The sequence below is a fragment of the Gigantopelta aegis genome, chromosome 8 (assembly GCF_016097555.1).
Source record: "Gigantopelta aegis isolate Gae_Host chromosome 8, Gae_host_genome, whole genome shotgun sequence".
Taxonomy (NCBI): Eukaryota; Metazoa; Mollusca; class Gastropoda; order Neomphalida; family Peltospiridae; genus Gigantopelta; species Gigantopelta aegis.
Genome location: NC_054706.1, coordinates 41906623 through 41921531, shown reverse-complemented (window position 1 = coordinate 41921531; position 14909 = coordinate 41906623). Strand labels below are relative to the sequence as shown.

At 35.5% G+C, this 14909-nt stretch overlaps 1 protein-coding gene across 1 annotated transcript in view; it reads right to left on the bottom strand.

The window, feature by feature from the left end:
- Positions 1-14668, bottom strand: part of LOC121378946 (ankyrin repeat and KH domain-containing protein 1-like) — a 179734-nt gene extending 165066 nt beyond the window's left edge. Inside the window, exons 1-2 of the mRNA XM_041507339.1 lie at positions 14369-14668; positions 8838-8997 (exon numbers count right to left, since the gene is read on the bottom strand). Coding sequence (XP_041363273.1) covers positions 8838-8997; positions 14369-14554 — 346 coding nt within the window. The 5' untranslated portion in view covers positions 14555-14668. The remainder of the gene's footprint in view (positions 1-8837; positions 8998-14368) is intronic.
- Between the last annotated feature and the right edge of the window lie 241 nt (positions 14669-14909).

Below are 14909 nucleotides of genomic sequence, written 5' to 3'. Positions count from 1 at the left end.
TTTGTTAAGTTTAGAATTATTGTAAGGAAGAATGGGGTTTTTTTTAGTTCTATTTTGAATTGTTTTATGTATATTGCAATACCGCTTGGTATATCAAAGGATGTGGTATGTGCTGTCCTGTCTGTGGGATGGTGCATATAAAAGATCCCTTGCTGCTAATCGAAAAGAGTTGCCCATGAAGTGGCGACAGCAGGTTTCCTCTCTCAATATCTATGTGGTCCTTAACCATATAACCGTAAATAAAAAATGTGTTGAGTGTTTCGCTAAATAAAACATGTCTCTCTTTGTATTTAGGAGATAACCATATGGAGTTTTTAAGATTTGCAGGTGTTATTGTCTATTTGATCCCACAAATGTCATTTTTGACCTAAGGCGTTGTTAAATAAACAATAACACCCGCAAATCTAAAAACAACATACGGTTATGTCCATTGTAAACTGAAGTCTTTCTACAGAACTAACTGTATATTTGGTGTTTCTTCAAAAAAATACCTGGCTACAATCTAACTGTAAACCATTGAATCGTCAACTTTGCCAGTTCCAACTGCTAATGACGTCATTACCTTTCTGTGTGTGATTTTCATTTGATCCCGGAAAAAGAATGTAATTAACCAATCTTAATACAGAACACACTCCAGTTAGTTTACAAATTGTAATAAATTGTTCATATGTATAAAATTTACCATCGTCTATTATGTCATTTATATACCTAACTCCTGCTTCATACCTATAAAATGCTGAGTTATTATTTATTTTAATGTCATGATTATACCAAATAAATTGAGACTTATGTCATTGTCACTACTGAGTTTGTTCTTACATGTTTTATGGTATGCCCAACCAAGCCAATAAAGTGTCTTTCCAAAAGTTATTTTTTACTGTTGACACAATATTCTTTTCAATATAATCTGGATCAAATTCCATTACGTTTAAATATATAATATACACTGTACATGTTTATATGATCACTAACAAAAATTAAAGATACTAAATGCATATAAATTGTCATTCATCTTCATCGTGAACAAGAGGTGGTAACAAATTTGATAAACTAACACATATCTTCCATATTTTGGTTGCTTGATGTGCAAGATTAATTGGTATCACACCTTGCAAAATTCAAAAATTCTTAACACGTTCTATGGCTTGTTCAACATCTATTCGAAGATTTGCAATACATCTAGTTTCTTCAACCTGCCGCCTTGTGAAACATTGATATTTCAGTGGTGGTATGATTAACCGAATGCCTCTTGGTGTTGTCAAGTCCGAGATAAGAAAACCCTTGTCAGCTATTATGGAATCACTTCTTTGACAAATGTCCAGTATACCACATTTCAAGGTCAACTGTTTGTCACCGATACTTCCTGCCCAAAGGTCTGAGACAAATCTTATTATACCTGACGGGCTTATTCCCAACAAGGCTTTGTAAGTCATATGTGACTTATAATGCGAAAACATCAGACTTTTGTTTTTCAATGACTGGGGGTTTTGGGTGAAAATTTCTGTGCAATCGATTATTACACGACAATTGGGGTATTTTCTTCGGAATTTATTGGGTATTGTTTGTCGAATTATAGATTGTGATGGCCATGGTGTTAGAGTTGACCACTTCACACTTAAATATGAAATCCAATGACTGGTAATGCTACTGCAAGTAGATGTTGAAATGTGAAACCTCTGTGCTATATCTCCCAATAGAAGCCCCAGTCTAAGCCGGTTAAGTACAAGAAAAAACTCATCAACCAGCCTAAGGATCCTAGGTCGACCTTGATTGTTCCCGTTCCCTTTCCTATGGGTATATTTTTCAGCATCAGTCATTTCACTAAACAAGACGTTGAATGTGGCGGCATTTAGTAGTCCAGTATAAAACATACATTTTTCATCAACAACATCTTCAATCATCAGATCTGGTCTTGCTGCCTGCACTCCCACAGATTTCATTTTAGTTGTAGAAAAGTTAGTTTGAGTAAAAACTGAAATCATCTGACATCTGTTTGGACATGTTATATTTGATGTCTGGCTCGAACAACTTGTTTGAGAAAATGTACATGTTTGTTCATTCTTATGTAAATGCATGCCAAAATTGTGTGCTGAAACTGGTCCACAGTAATCATGCAGCCTTACTGATGCATATTCGTTTGACAAATTACAACCAAATAGAATGTGTGTAGAATCATCACAGTTATCGGCTGTACATACAGCATCCACCTTGTCTTTCGATCGCTCATTTTCCACTACCTGTAAATAATTAAAATAAATGAAAACATAGACAGACATACATTCATAATAAGAATTTAGTGCAGAAATGCAGAAAAACAAATTTGGGTGGGTAAATATTTTATTAGGGTATTTGTTTTATATTAAATATTTTTAAATGTTTTCATAGTTGGGATGCAGATGATTCATCCTCTGGATGTTTCGTCTACTGTTGAACTCGAGATGATTCATCCACAACCAAAAATTGTTGTTGAACAATTCATCTACTATACAAAAAATTGTATTTACCGTATATTTCGTCCATGGACTAAATACATGTACAGACAATTTCTATTTTAGTAGAATATCGACAGAGTGTTGACAAAGAAGTGCAGATTGTAACCTAACCTAACACAAGGGGGTTACCAAGTATGATGTGGACAATTTGATAGACATAGTCTATTATAGTTATAATATTGTTTTGTAAGTATTTTTATTATTATTAAATTATTATTATTTTTTTAAATATATATTAATGTAATTTGGGTTAGGTATCCTAATTATTTTTGTCTTAACCAGGAATGTAAAAGATGTTACCCAAAATTAACGAACAAAACAAACAATAATTAAAATAATTTTTAAAAACGTTTTTAAATAAATAAAAAAAACTATTACTTTAATACTTACAATAATGGAAAATAGCCTATAATTTAATAATAATAAAAAATACTTACCAATGTTGTTCCAAAGGTCTTTACTCTTCCATCATCTAATATGAACAACGAAGGCACGTTGTTACATTTATCGCTTTTCGTATACACTCCATCTTTAAAATGCGCTGAACATAAACGATCGTTTTTTTCATTCAGCTGAAACGTCGGGCTCACAACTCGGATTCGTTTCAGCCAGGCATTTTTCAGAATCTGGTCGCATGGAAATCTGTGTAAGACCACTAATTTACTATCTACAGTCTTTCCTCTATAGTTACTGCATATGCAACAGTAGTGACGATAGGCAGACTTCGATCTAGGAGTTTTAGAATGAGCGTCTGCATCCACCGTTCTTTCCTCTCCAGAAGTGGGTGCAATTTTGGTTTACGATTTTATGGTGTTTTTTTAAACAAAAGAGCGCTAATTATCAGGGGAGATAAGGACCATATCGCAAAGGACTATACCATGCGTTGTTTATGAATCGTGCTACTTGTTTGTTAATGCAAATCAGAACATTTAACTAATTTGTTTTATTCGCCCGGGAATTTCCGATTGTGTTCGGCCTGTTGACGAGAAGTTCTGAAAGATCGCAAATCCACGATCTCTTTCCGGAAATTACCAACTTTACCCGATTAAGCGCAGCAAAGGATAAAGACGCAGTGTTCCCAGAGATTAAAACTTTTTGTTTTCGATATGGGGAATCCCCATTTGAATAGGCAGTTTATAGGTAGAAAAGAAATAGTGTGTTACACAGAATGATCAATCTTTGATAGTGGACAGGGTTACTGAAAATGTCAGATATTTTATGCTTCCCACGGGACGCAGTATCTCTATTTTTGCGGGTCCAGTTAAGTTTTAGTGCATCCTATACACAAGTTTTGTGCGTCCGGTAAATCCCGGAAATGTTCGGTTTTTCCCGTTAAATCGCCGGAAATAAGCGAAGAAAACACGACTGGTAAAACGTCTAGATACTCTACATTGAACATTTGGCGTAACATACAAAGGTACTAGTGTCGTAGCGTAGCACAGGCAGATGTCAGTGTCCATAGTTTCTAGTTCGAAAAATAAATTTTAATTAATCAAATGCGCTAATTAAAGCGGCTATGTCTGGAATATTTTTATTATTTAAGCGATTAGAACAGAAAATCCCATTACATTTGCAACATATAAGACGCCGCACTCCGAATTGTTTTCATTACACTGGCTTTTCCAAGTTAAAAATAAACCCACTATTTTGAAAATGGGACACTTTTGCCGGGCTCCCTCTGGGCTAAAAATAGTACGGTTTGGCTATTGTTGCATTACAAAAACCGAGCGGATTCTAGCAGCCAATTCCTAGCAGCCAATTACGCCAGCAGCCAATTTCAGCTGACCCTCATGGCGACGATCTAAATGCCGGACTCATACGCCTTTCGATTGTTACCTGTATTTTACACACTTTTATACACACTGTTATGCTAATTTTTTATTATTCACTACAACTTAATTTTTTTAGAGTTTTAAAGAGTATCTTTATATAATAACAACACAAAAACAAAATAACAACCAAGACTCATTTTCAGTCTTATTGTTACTAATATCCGTATAAATACAACTTAACCGTTTTATTAAGCACTTTTATAATATCTGAAGAGCTCTCAGATTTAGTATTTACAAAGTTTATGTACCGTGACCATGCTGACCAGTAGACTACGGTAGACGACACGTCGACAGTCACTTTTCGCATCCTTGTTTTGTAAATAAAACATATCCAACGGTATTTTTTTGATATGATATATTTGACAAAAGGTACTTTTTATTTCTTTCATCTTTGGAATATTAAAATTAATATTTTGTCCAGAATTATGAAAAATAACAAAATACCAATCTGTAAAGAACGTTGTCCGCTTGTTATAGAAATTTGTCAGGGGTCACGGTTAGTAGACCAGTTTTTATTTTAATGTACTATGTAGCAAAGCATTGTAATAGTATTCTCGGAACCGAACATACGGGTACTTCGACCCCTAGCCACCATTGTTTATCACGTGACGCGGTGAAGCTTCTCCTTAGTTACGTATGGTTTGATAGTGAAATGAGACAACTTTGGTCGATCATTTACAACAGTTAACGGTCACGATGCCTAACACATGTTGTGCAGTTGGCTGCATAAACCATAACATGTTAAAAAAAATATTGTTTTACAAATTTCCAAAAGAAGAGACTAGGCACCGCTTGTGGGTAGGGTCATTAAAACGACAAACCTGATGGAATTCCATAGCTTCCCTCACAGAATGTGACTACGTTGACTTTAATGTTGTTGCTTGTTGATACCAACAGAGATTAATTTAGCAAACAAAATGGTTAAAACATGTGCAGTGATAAAAATCCCACATTATACTGTAAATAAAATACACAATTCCATCGTCTTCCATGACCCCCCCCCCCCAAACAAAACGATGCATCTGTCTGTACTACGGTAATATAGGATGTCCAACTAGTATCATATAGCCCACACCACAACACACATTATAAAAGGCGTAATGGTCCGGTGTTTAGAACGTCGCCATGCGTGTCTGCTGAAATTGGCTGCTAGGAAGTGGCTGCTAAAATGTGCTCGGTATTACAAAATGGCGAGAATTGTTCTAACTGGCTAGTAAGCATTTGACGATATGCGTTAATGACGACAACTTGCGAGTGAATTAAAAGTGCAGTTATGCTTGTATTTGAACTTAGAACTTGACTGTATACGATTGAAACCAGACATTGCAGCTTTAAAGTTAAATAATGTTTTGGGGAAAAATCGGTTATTTCCATGATTCCGTCAGCGATTCCGCGATCGCGGAAAATCAGTGCCTCTATACTGGCAGCCACTGGAGACCTTGACCGCGGACGGTCTGGTCGGGAACCATCAGAAACTCTTGAGATAGCATCAGCCAAAGTACAATCACGGTCTGTGGAACCCATGGGAGGTCGTGGAGACTGACTGCGTGCACGGCTTCGATGCAATGAGGACTCCTTAGACTTGTCCCGAGAAGTGTGTGACGATTGCCGACTCGGTGAAGCCGCAGAATTTTTCTTGACGGTAGGCGCAGGCTTCATAGACGGCAAGGTGGAAGCCGCAGGATGCACTGTATCCAGAACCACCAAGGTAGGTGAAGCGAGAGCACCACTAGAAACCGGAGTGACTGGAACTGCCCCTGTTCCTGGAACCGCCGGAACCGTGGCAGCAGCCATGGAGGCAATCGTATTTCTGAAGCACTGACGGTAGCAACGTCTTGAGAATAGCAGTCAGAAGATCATGTAGAGACAACTTTCAAATACGTGGCAAACCCGGAAGCGGAAAGGCCCAAACAGCTGTGGCAGCTGGCGCCTTCCTCGCACAGAACCCGACAACCTGGACTAAGTTCGTGTGGATCATCCCCCGACTTGAACTTCTTACATCGAGAACACAATTTAACACTATGAGCAGAAGTAACATCCGATACAGTGTTCTACAAAGCAAGTACAAATTTATTCTTCCCTGGCCAGTAAAGTATAATATTTTAGTCACCAGCCACTTATATTTAGTACTAGTAGCCAGCTAATATATACTTGCAATTAAATTGATTCATCTGCCATTTTATGGCACATTACTAATGCCGTAATTGTTATTAGGAACACATTCGAATGAACTTGTGAAGGGGTAATTCCTAGTTGTTAAATAGTTATTACAAGTTACTGTTTGTGTCAACATGTTACTAGTAGTTAACAATCGGCTACCTTACTTTCGGTTTAAATAATACTTATTTTCGTCAAATACTGCCTTGCAAATCTGTAAATACTGTTTTGTATATAGTTGTGTCTTTAAAGCCATCTAAAGTCGAGTCATGAAAATATAAACATGTTTTCATCCTCCACTGGTGAACACGACTTCCGACGTGATTAAAATAACATTCATGACTGGAGACGTTGTTATTGTGGAGCAGTGCTCTACAAAGCAAGTTCAAATTTACTCTTCCCTGGCCAGTAAAGTATAATATTTTAGTCGCCAGCCACTTATATTTAGTAGCCAGCTAATATATATTTGTAATTAAATCGATTCATTTGCCATTTTATGGCACATTACTAATGCCGTAATTGTTATTAGGACCGCATTCGAATGAACTTGCAATGGGGTAATTCCTAGTTGTTAAATAGTAATTACAAGTTACTGTTTGTGTCCAGTGCCATTAAAACAGTGGACTATTAACTATCATTATCAAATTCCGTACCCAATAATTTTATTAAACGAAATTAAGCGAATTACTATTTTAATGGCACTGCTAAGATATGCATTTAAATTGCAGTACTCATTAAAAGTTAAATAAAAGCATGGTAATAATAATTACCAGGCTTCAACATGTTACTAGTAGTTACCAATCGGCTACCTTACTTTTGGTTTAAATAATACTTATTTTCGTCAAATACTGCCTTGCAAATCTGTAAATACTGTTTTGTAAATAGTTGTGTCTTTAAAGCCATCTAAAGTCGTTATTGTGGAGGGACCCGTTATCACAACACAATTGGAGCGCAGCATAACACATATACAAGTCGACATTTAAAATAATGAAATTTGAGTTTGAAACAGACAAGTAAAGACACACAGTGACTCAACAATCTCATTTTAATATATAAATAAAACCTGGCTCTAAATGGGACAGGATTGACTTGGTCCAAAACTGAACTGGGGCCGTATTATTTCCAAAACGCTTAAAATTCAAGTTAAGGGAGATAACATCGTAATGAAGTATTAACTCCCTTAACGTCACCGTTATTCATAGTCCCAAACTTGTCACTTGTCTCAAACTTATTTTTCCAACAAACTACCGATAAAAAACATGTTTTATGCTACTGGTCCACAGTGTTTTTCTATGTTCAGTTTTGTTTACAGATTAAGGTAAAATTATTGGACAGTCTCCAACTGGCGAATGTGATTTTATTTTTCAGAGACCAGGGAATGTTTTTAGTCGCCATGGCAAGTATTTCACTCACATTGTAGAGCACTGCGATATGATAAATTTTCAATCTATGAAATAGATAAAAGTCTGGTAAACAAAAAGTTGCCATTTTGCAAATGCTACACGTTGTCAACCGGCACACACAACAAATTAATTTGGAAATTAACACTTGTTAGCCAAGTGAATACGCCAAAAGAATGCTTCGATAAGATTGCAATACAATGGAGGAAGATATTCCGCTACAAATACACGCAATACAAAACTGAAAAAAAAGACTCCAATAAGCAGAGCCAAAGAAAAGATATCTGAAACCAACAACGAATAGAAAAAGAAGGAAGTTACAGTCACATGACCGAACTAGAGGGAGCATACAGTAGAAGAATTTAGGCCATCCCATTGGCTTTTGGGATGTTCGGACCAGGCTACTAGCTGTAGGGCGGGGCGGGGAGAATGCACTTGTTTGATGACAGGTAATGTTGAAAAGAAAATAACTTCCATTGTATGTATCTTTTCTAGCTAATGTGACAAGACTCATCATACATGCATTTATCTTGATTGGTTCCATCTTTAAGACGTTCTTTTTTCTCTTTTTTTTTGGGGGGGGGGGGGGGTAATATATAGGTGGCCATCTTGGATTTGACCTAATTTGAGGTATTTCCCCAGATCAGATTTAGGTAAACTTTTTCATTTTTCATGTAGATGTATCAATGAGCCAAAATCAATTGAGAAACCTTTTCTGTCAATTTTGTTATGACATCGCTTTCAAAAATTATGTCATTACACATGCTTCGTATGGGTTTTATTAACTCGGTTATGTTGAACCATGTGAACAAAAACAGATTACCCAACTCGCTTTGTCAGTAATGCTGTTTATCTTGCACTCATGAATTGATGTTGTCCTACATTTCGCAAAGAACACCAATTCACTCCAAAATAAACAGTATTGCCTGATATGTTGTTGAATATCCCCTATGTACCTGCAGCTTCCAATAAAGCCTCTAGGCGGGCATGTGTCTCAGGATCAACTGTACGCAGTGGTTGCGTATCTATACTCTCAGCAGGTAATAAGTATTTTGATTGTTCAGGAACATATTCTCCTTCTTTAAGTTCAGCTTCTTCCAAAAAAAAGGAATCAACCTGCAAAAAAAAAAAGCAATCAAAACTTAAGTTAATGCTGACACACCTTCTTGCATAAAAACTACATTAAAAAATTTAAAACTGCACAGAACACAACTTTTTATGTTGTGTTTTTGGTTTAATCATTTCTTTTGTAGACCTAGACACAGGGCACAGTATTTGACATGAACTCTAGTCTCTAGCAATGTTCAAATGTATTTATGTTAATTACCAATAAGCTACATCGTGAACAGTAACATTCTAAATTTATAAGTTACAAACTTCAGGATCACTGGAACTTTATTCGTGTTTCAAAAAATTCATATGGGCAATTCCACAATATATAAAGTTTGTTTTATTTAACGACGCCACTGGAGCACATTGATTTTTTATCTTATCATCGGCTATTGGAAGTCAAACATATGGTCATTCTGACACTGTGTTTTAGAGGAAACCCGCTGTCACCACATAGGCTACTCTTTTTACGACAGGCAGCAAGGGATCTTTTATTTGCGCTTCCCACAGACAGGATAGCACAAACCATAGCCTTTGTTGAACCAGTTATGGATCACTGGTCGGTGCAAGTGGTTTCCACAATATATATATATATATATATATATATATATATATAAAAATTACCAGTGTTTTTCGGTATCATCAATATCATATATTAGGAATAAAAATTGTATTATGCGAGCCTCTGGTGAGCATAATACATTATTTTTATTCCTAATTAATGATATTGACGATACTGAAACACACAAAGGTAATAATCTCTTTATCATATAATCTCAAGCTTAATACAAACGCATTTTTATAAACTGTACATGCAACTTTACTTTCAGTTCGCAATTACTAAATATTAAAATAATATTGGATGTCCTTACATCAAAATAAACTAGTGCATAGCATTTTTTGTTTTGTAAACACTAGACAGCTTTTAGTATAAAATTGCTATTGAAATGTTTTTATTTGCCGACTGAATGCTGACGTCAGTTATGGAGTGTCAACCTAGTACGCTTGCTTAAAATTAATGTCAATAAACCTAGTGCAGTGACCTCGATTAATTTACATCTAATTTGCAAAATTATCAAATTCTTAAAGTATGTGATCTAAAAAACATCACATATTTTGATTGCACTGAAAATGTAAGATATTATATGATAAATATACACACACATTGTAAACCGTGAATAAATTGTGTGTGTATTACTTTCATACTCAACCTCAAATCATGAAATTTATAAGCATGCATTATTTTCCAAGTTAGAGGGACTTTTTATAAACTAGTACACCATGAAGGAAAACAAACAAAACATGGTCATAATAATCATTCAATGGGGCCACTGATGGGGATCAATCCTAGACCAACTGTGCATCAAGCAAGCGCTTTACCACTGGGCTACGTCCCGCCCCGGGAACCCATCGGAAACTATTTTTAGGTTCTGTGAAAACAAGCCATAGGAACCTATTTTTAATACCAGATTTCAATTATTATTATCGCAAACATCCATGCAGAGACATGTTTTTAAACTCAATATAAAATTTATTTTCAAAACGTACTCTCATTATACGCATGCTGTTTGATTTTGACAGCTAAATAATAGGGTTGTATACAGCAGAAAAAAACGTACCACAGTATACTGTGGTTTTTTGTAATGTACCACGGTATACCACATTAGTAATGACATCATACTAATCACTGTGATTCAGTGATACAATAATTGCTCAACATACAATGTCATCTATGTGCCTTTGAACTTAGGGGCCAAACATATATGACATACTACAATGAAATGCCTACCAGCAGAGATTTTGACTGATTCGGTTTAATACACTCTATTTCCCGGTAAATTTGAGTAAGCATTAAGCAGGACTAAAAATCTCATTTAGAAACAAAGCTAATACTTATAGGTAGACCATAGTTCTAGAGCATTGTTGTATTTTAAGACCTTATAATGTAAATGAAATAAACAAAAGAGATGAATGAATTCTGAAGTTATCATTTTAGTTGAACTGGAAAAATAATGAAGATGACAAAGATTAAACAAATGTATTCTATTATCACCATTTTAATTATACCAGTAGCTATTAACTACCAGTAACTTTTATATAGCTACTTTTATTTAAGTTGATAACCTAGGCAAACAGGTCCCTTTATGTTTCCAGTTTGCTACAATGTATTATTGGTAAAGTTAGTTCCAAGCTAAATCGTCTTAACATCAATTTAGTTTTAAGAATAAACAAACTCCATAAACCTACATGAATGTCTGAATAAATCATGTAGTGTGTCAATTCCAGTCATTATTAACTGGACTACTGAATTTATTTCATGTTCTTGTTTAGAAACTTTAGTGCATTAGTGATTAATATGTGAAATATTTGTTATCGCGAACTCAAATATTATTAATGTAATGGTATTTAACGTCAAACAGGATCATTGTGTTATTAGAGCGGGAATCTTTGCCTACCTAGTGGTAGGCAGAACTTCTGTGTATCCGTTATCTCTGACTGTGAGAACAGCTATAACTGTCCAAATGTCCATCTAGCACTAGAACAGCAGAGTAGGCCTTCTTGGGCTAACCACTTATGATGGAATGAGTTACTTGAGAACAGGTCCAACCAAACCATCACTGCCTACAGAGTGACAATTGGACATCTGGGACATACGTTTTAAGCCAAGTTTACTAGCACACATATTTCAAATCAATTTATAATCATTGTTTTGTGTTTTCAACTAGCTATTACTACCTACATTAAGACGTTAAAGTTTAAACAGTGTTGCCGTGACATAGCGTTTATGACCAAAAATTTTTTTTTACATTTTAAAATATTTTAGTAATAAAATATAGTGTTCTATGTACACTCACCCACCACCTGTAATGCTACAAAACGTTTGGACATACACCCACTCACCCCTCCAGAGTTACGTAATATCTGAATGGCCCCCGATGTCTAGGATGGGCTGTAGATGATGTAGGCATGCCTAAACTACTATTTTTATTTCACTGTAAAAATCACAACAGCATGTGTATAATGGAGGAGTGTCGAAAATCAACTTGATGTTGAATCTGAAAACATGTCTATTTGCCAAGATTTTTGCAATAATTTAAATCAATGGTATTAAAAATGGGTTCCCATGACTTCTTTTCACTGAACCTAAAACCAGTTTCCAATGGGTATCCAATGATCACAAGGCATGGAACCGAAAAACTGTTTCCCATAAAATTTGAAATCCTAAGGCCTGTGTAGTGTATCTCTTAAATATAGGAGTCAAGAACTAAAATTTAAATTCAAATATAATTTTGTAGAAAATATTTATCCTCCTGACTACTGTCACTGAAGTCGACAAATTAACTACTGTCACTGAAGTCGACAAATTAAAGTTGACATCATACACAGGCATCGAAATAAGCATTGTGTCTGGTAACCCATTTACGGGTTACCACAAAATATAGCCTTGTAACCTATAGGTTACCACAACTATATAGACTGTTTTCCGGTACTTCTACGTTTAATTTAAATGTTCTTGCGAACTACTAGGCACACATCTAGTTGACGCTGCTAAAACGCGGACGTTCTGAAACTGTATCAGAAACGCGGAAGTCCGAAATGCATTGCCTGATTTACATTCGGAAACGATACTACTGTTCGTTAAAAAAAAATTCTTACATGTGGTAACCTCCCGGTAACCTGAACGACCGTTCTCGACTTATTTCGATGCCTGCACACATATATGCTCGAGTACTAATGGTGGCAATCGAATAGGCCCCACGATTTCCTGTGGTCTCCTTATCAGGGGTGCAGAAATGAAAAATATTTCACTAGCCCGCCGGACCAGAACCAACTAAAAGTTACTAGCCCGCCAGAATTTCTAATATTCCGCCAGTCCATAGAAATTATACTTTTGTTTAACAATATTTTAACATATATATTTATCCTATAACTTACTCATGATATCCATGTCATAAACCCATGTGACAATTTACTTTATTAACCCGGGTAATAATGGTATGCAAATCTACTAGGTCTCTACGTAATTTGTTGCTGTGGATGCGTCATCTGCTTACAAGCCAACAAGATCTGTGTACCTGAGCGTAACGTTTCCAAAGATTTGTTTAAAATGTGTGACGTCAAACTAATCTGTGCTAATCGTGATGACGTCATATTATCGATGGCAGCGACTTTAGTACTGTGATTTACTAAAAAAAGTAATTATAATGTTATTTTAGAAGTATTATAGGATAAATAGAATTCGCTACTCATGTTTTTTACTCATACCGATTAACATAGACTCGGTTGATATACTCATGACAAATCCTCTATATATATGTATATATTTAATGATTACAAACATTAAGGACACTTGATAAGTTATCAACATCAGATGGCAAACAAAAGAAATGAAACCCCAAACGTTGACTGACAGATCATGTTGAAATATTCTGATCAAGACTAAGATATTCACATTTCTTTAACACAGATTTACAAAATTCAAGTGACATCCTGCAAGTATTTAACAGAAGAATCTATTCAAAACATACCGGTAACATACTTTCAATGTAAACAAATCAGTTTTTGGAACTATTGACCTTTGGCAGGCCCTGTTTTCTGGGAATTAGGCTAACTCGGAACCACTATCCAAACGGAAACATTTTTGTTCGCGAAAACGAAACCGATTTGGCTGTAACGGCACCTCAATGTAATGGTGAGAATGATACCTTGTTGTTGTTGTTTTTTAAGCTGTAACGTCATTTCAATGTATTGGTGACATTGATTGCATTTCACCGACTTCTAGCTAGCTGCTAATACTTATATCTCCCCTATATAGGCATAACAATAAAACAGAATCATAAATGATTAATATAGCTGTTGTTTTATTTAAGATATCTTCACAACTTGTAATGATACCGTTTTAGCCATACATTTTTTTTTTCGTTCGTTTTAGTCATATTGCCATAGATTGTGGTGCCATTTCAGCCAACGCTAGGTTCCGTTTTGTCCAATTTGGTTCCATTTTTGTTTGGGGCCATTTTGGCATCCTTCTCATGACATTACTGCCTCAGACTTTATTAGTCTGAGTCCAAGTCGCTAAAAGTTTTATAAGCACCAGCCCTATCATCCGATAAGTTTATCCTCGGTACCTTTTGACAAACCCTGTAAATGTGGGTTACCTTTCAGTTACCAGACTCATAATTTATTTTTGTATTTGTCAATAAATGAATGTATATAACAAACTGGCTTCTTTTTTTTTTCTTTTAGTTTTATATCATCATGTCACATGGTTCCCAAAAATGTATAATTTAAACAGGCCTCTATTGCAAATAATATGCCTCTGTGTCTGTTTAACTTGCAAAATCTATTTGTAAAAACAGTTATTCATGAAGCATACCTCAGATGCCTCATCATCTTCGCTACCCGACATATCTGGTCCAAAATTTGACTCTTTAGACAACAATCCTTGATGAGTTTCCACAGACGGCTCCGAATCCGATAATGGAGTCTGATCTTGTTGAATTTCAATGGTTGTAACTTTCTTAGTCTCGTCAGATTTATCTTGTATAACATGTTGCATCATTTTTGTTTTGTAATGTTTTTGTTCCTTTTCTTTATCGGTCTTGTTTTGACGGACAGATGGCCAGTTATTTATGTATTTCTATCGTTCTAGTTGCCACCTTGACCGCCATTACAAATGTTCATTCCAAAACCCCGGATGATAACTTGTGCGCATGGGCGGAAAAATAGCAAGGTTCCCGTGTCTCGATAATATTGTACTGTTTTATATCATTTTAACATATTAACCTACTGTCAAGTTGTCTAAATTCAAGGTTCAAATAAATTCCCGTTACGGCCGTGTCAGCATTAATTAGTTAATTGAATATTAACTAGGTAAAACTAGATAAAAAAGCGAGCGCAAATGTGATAAATTATAT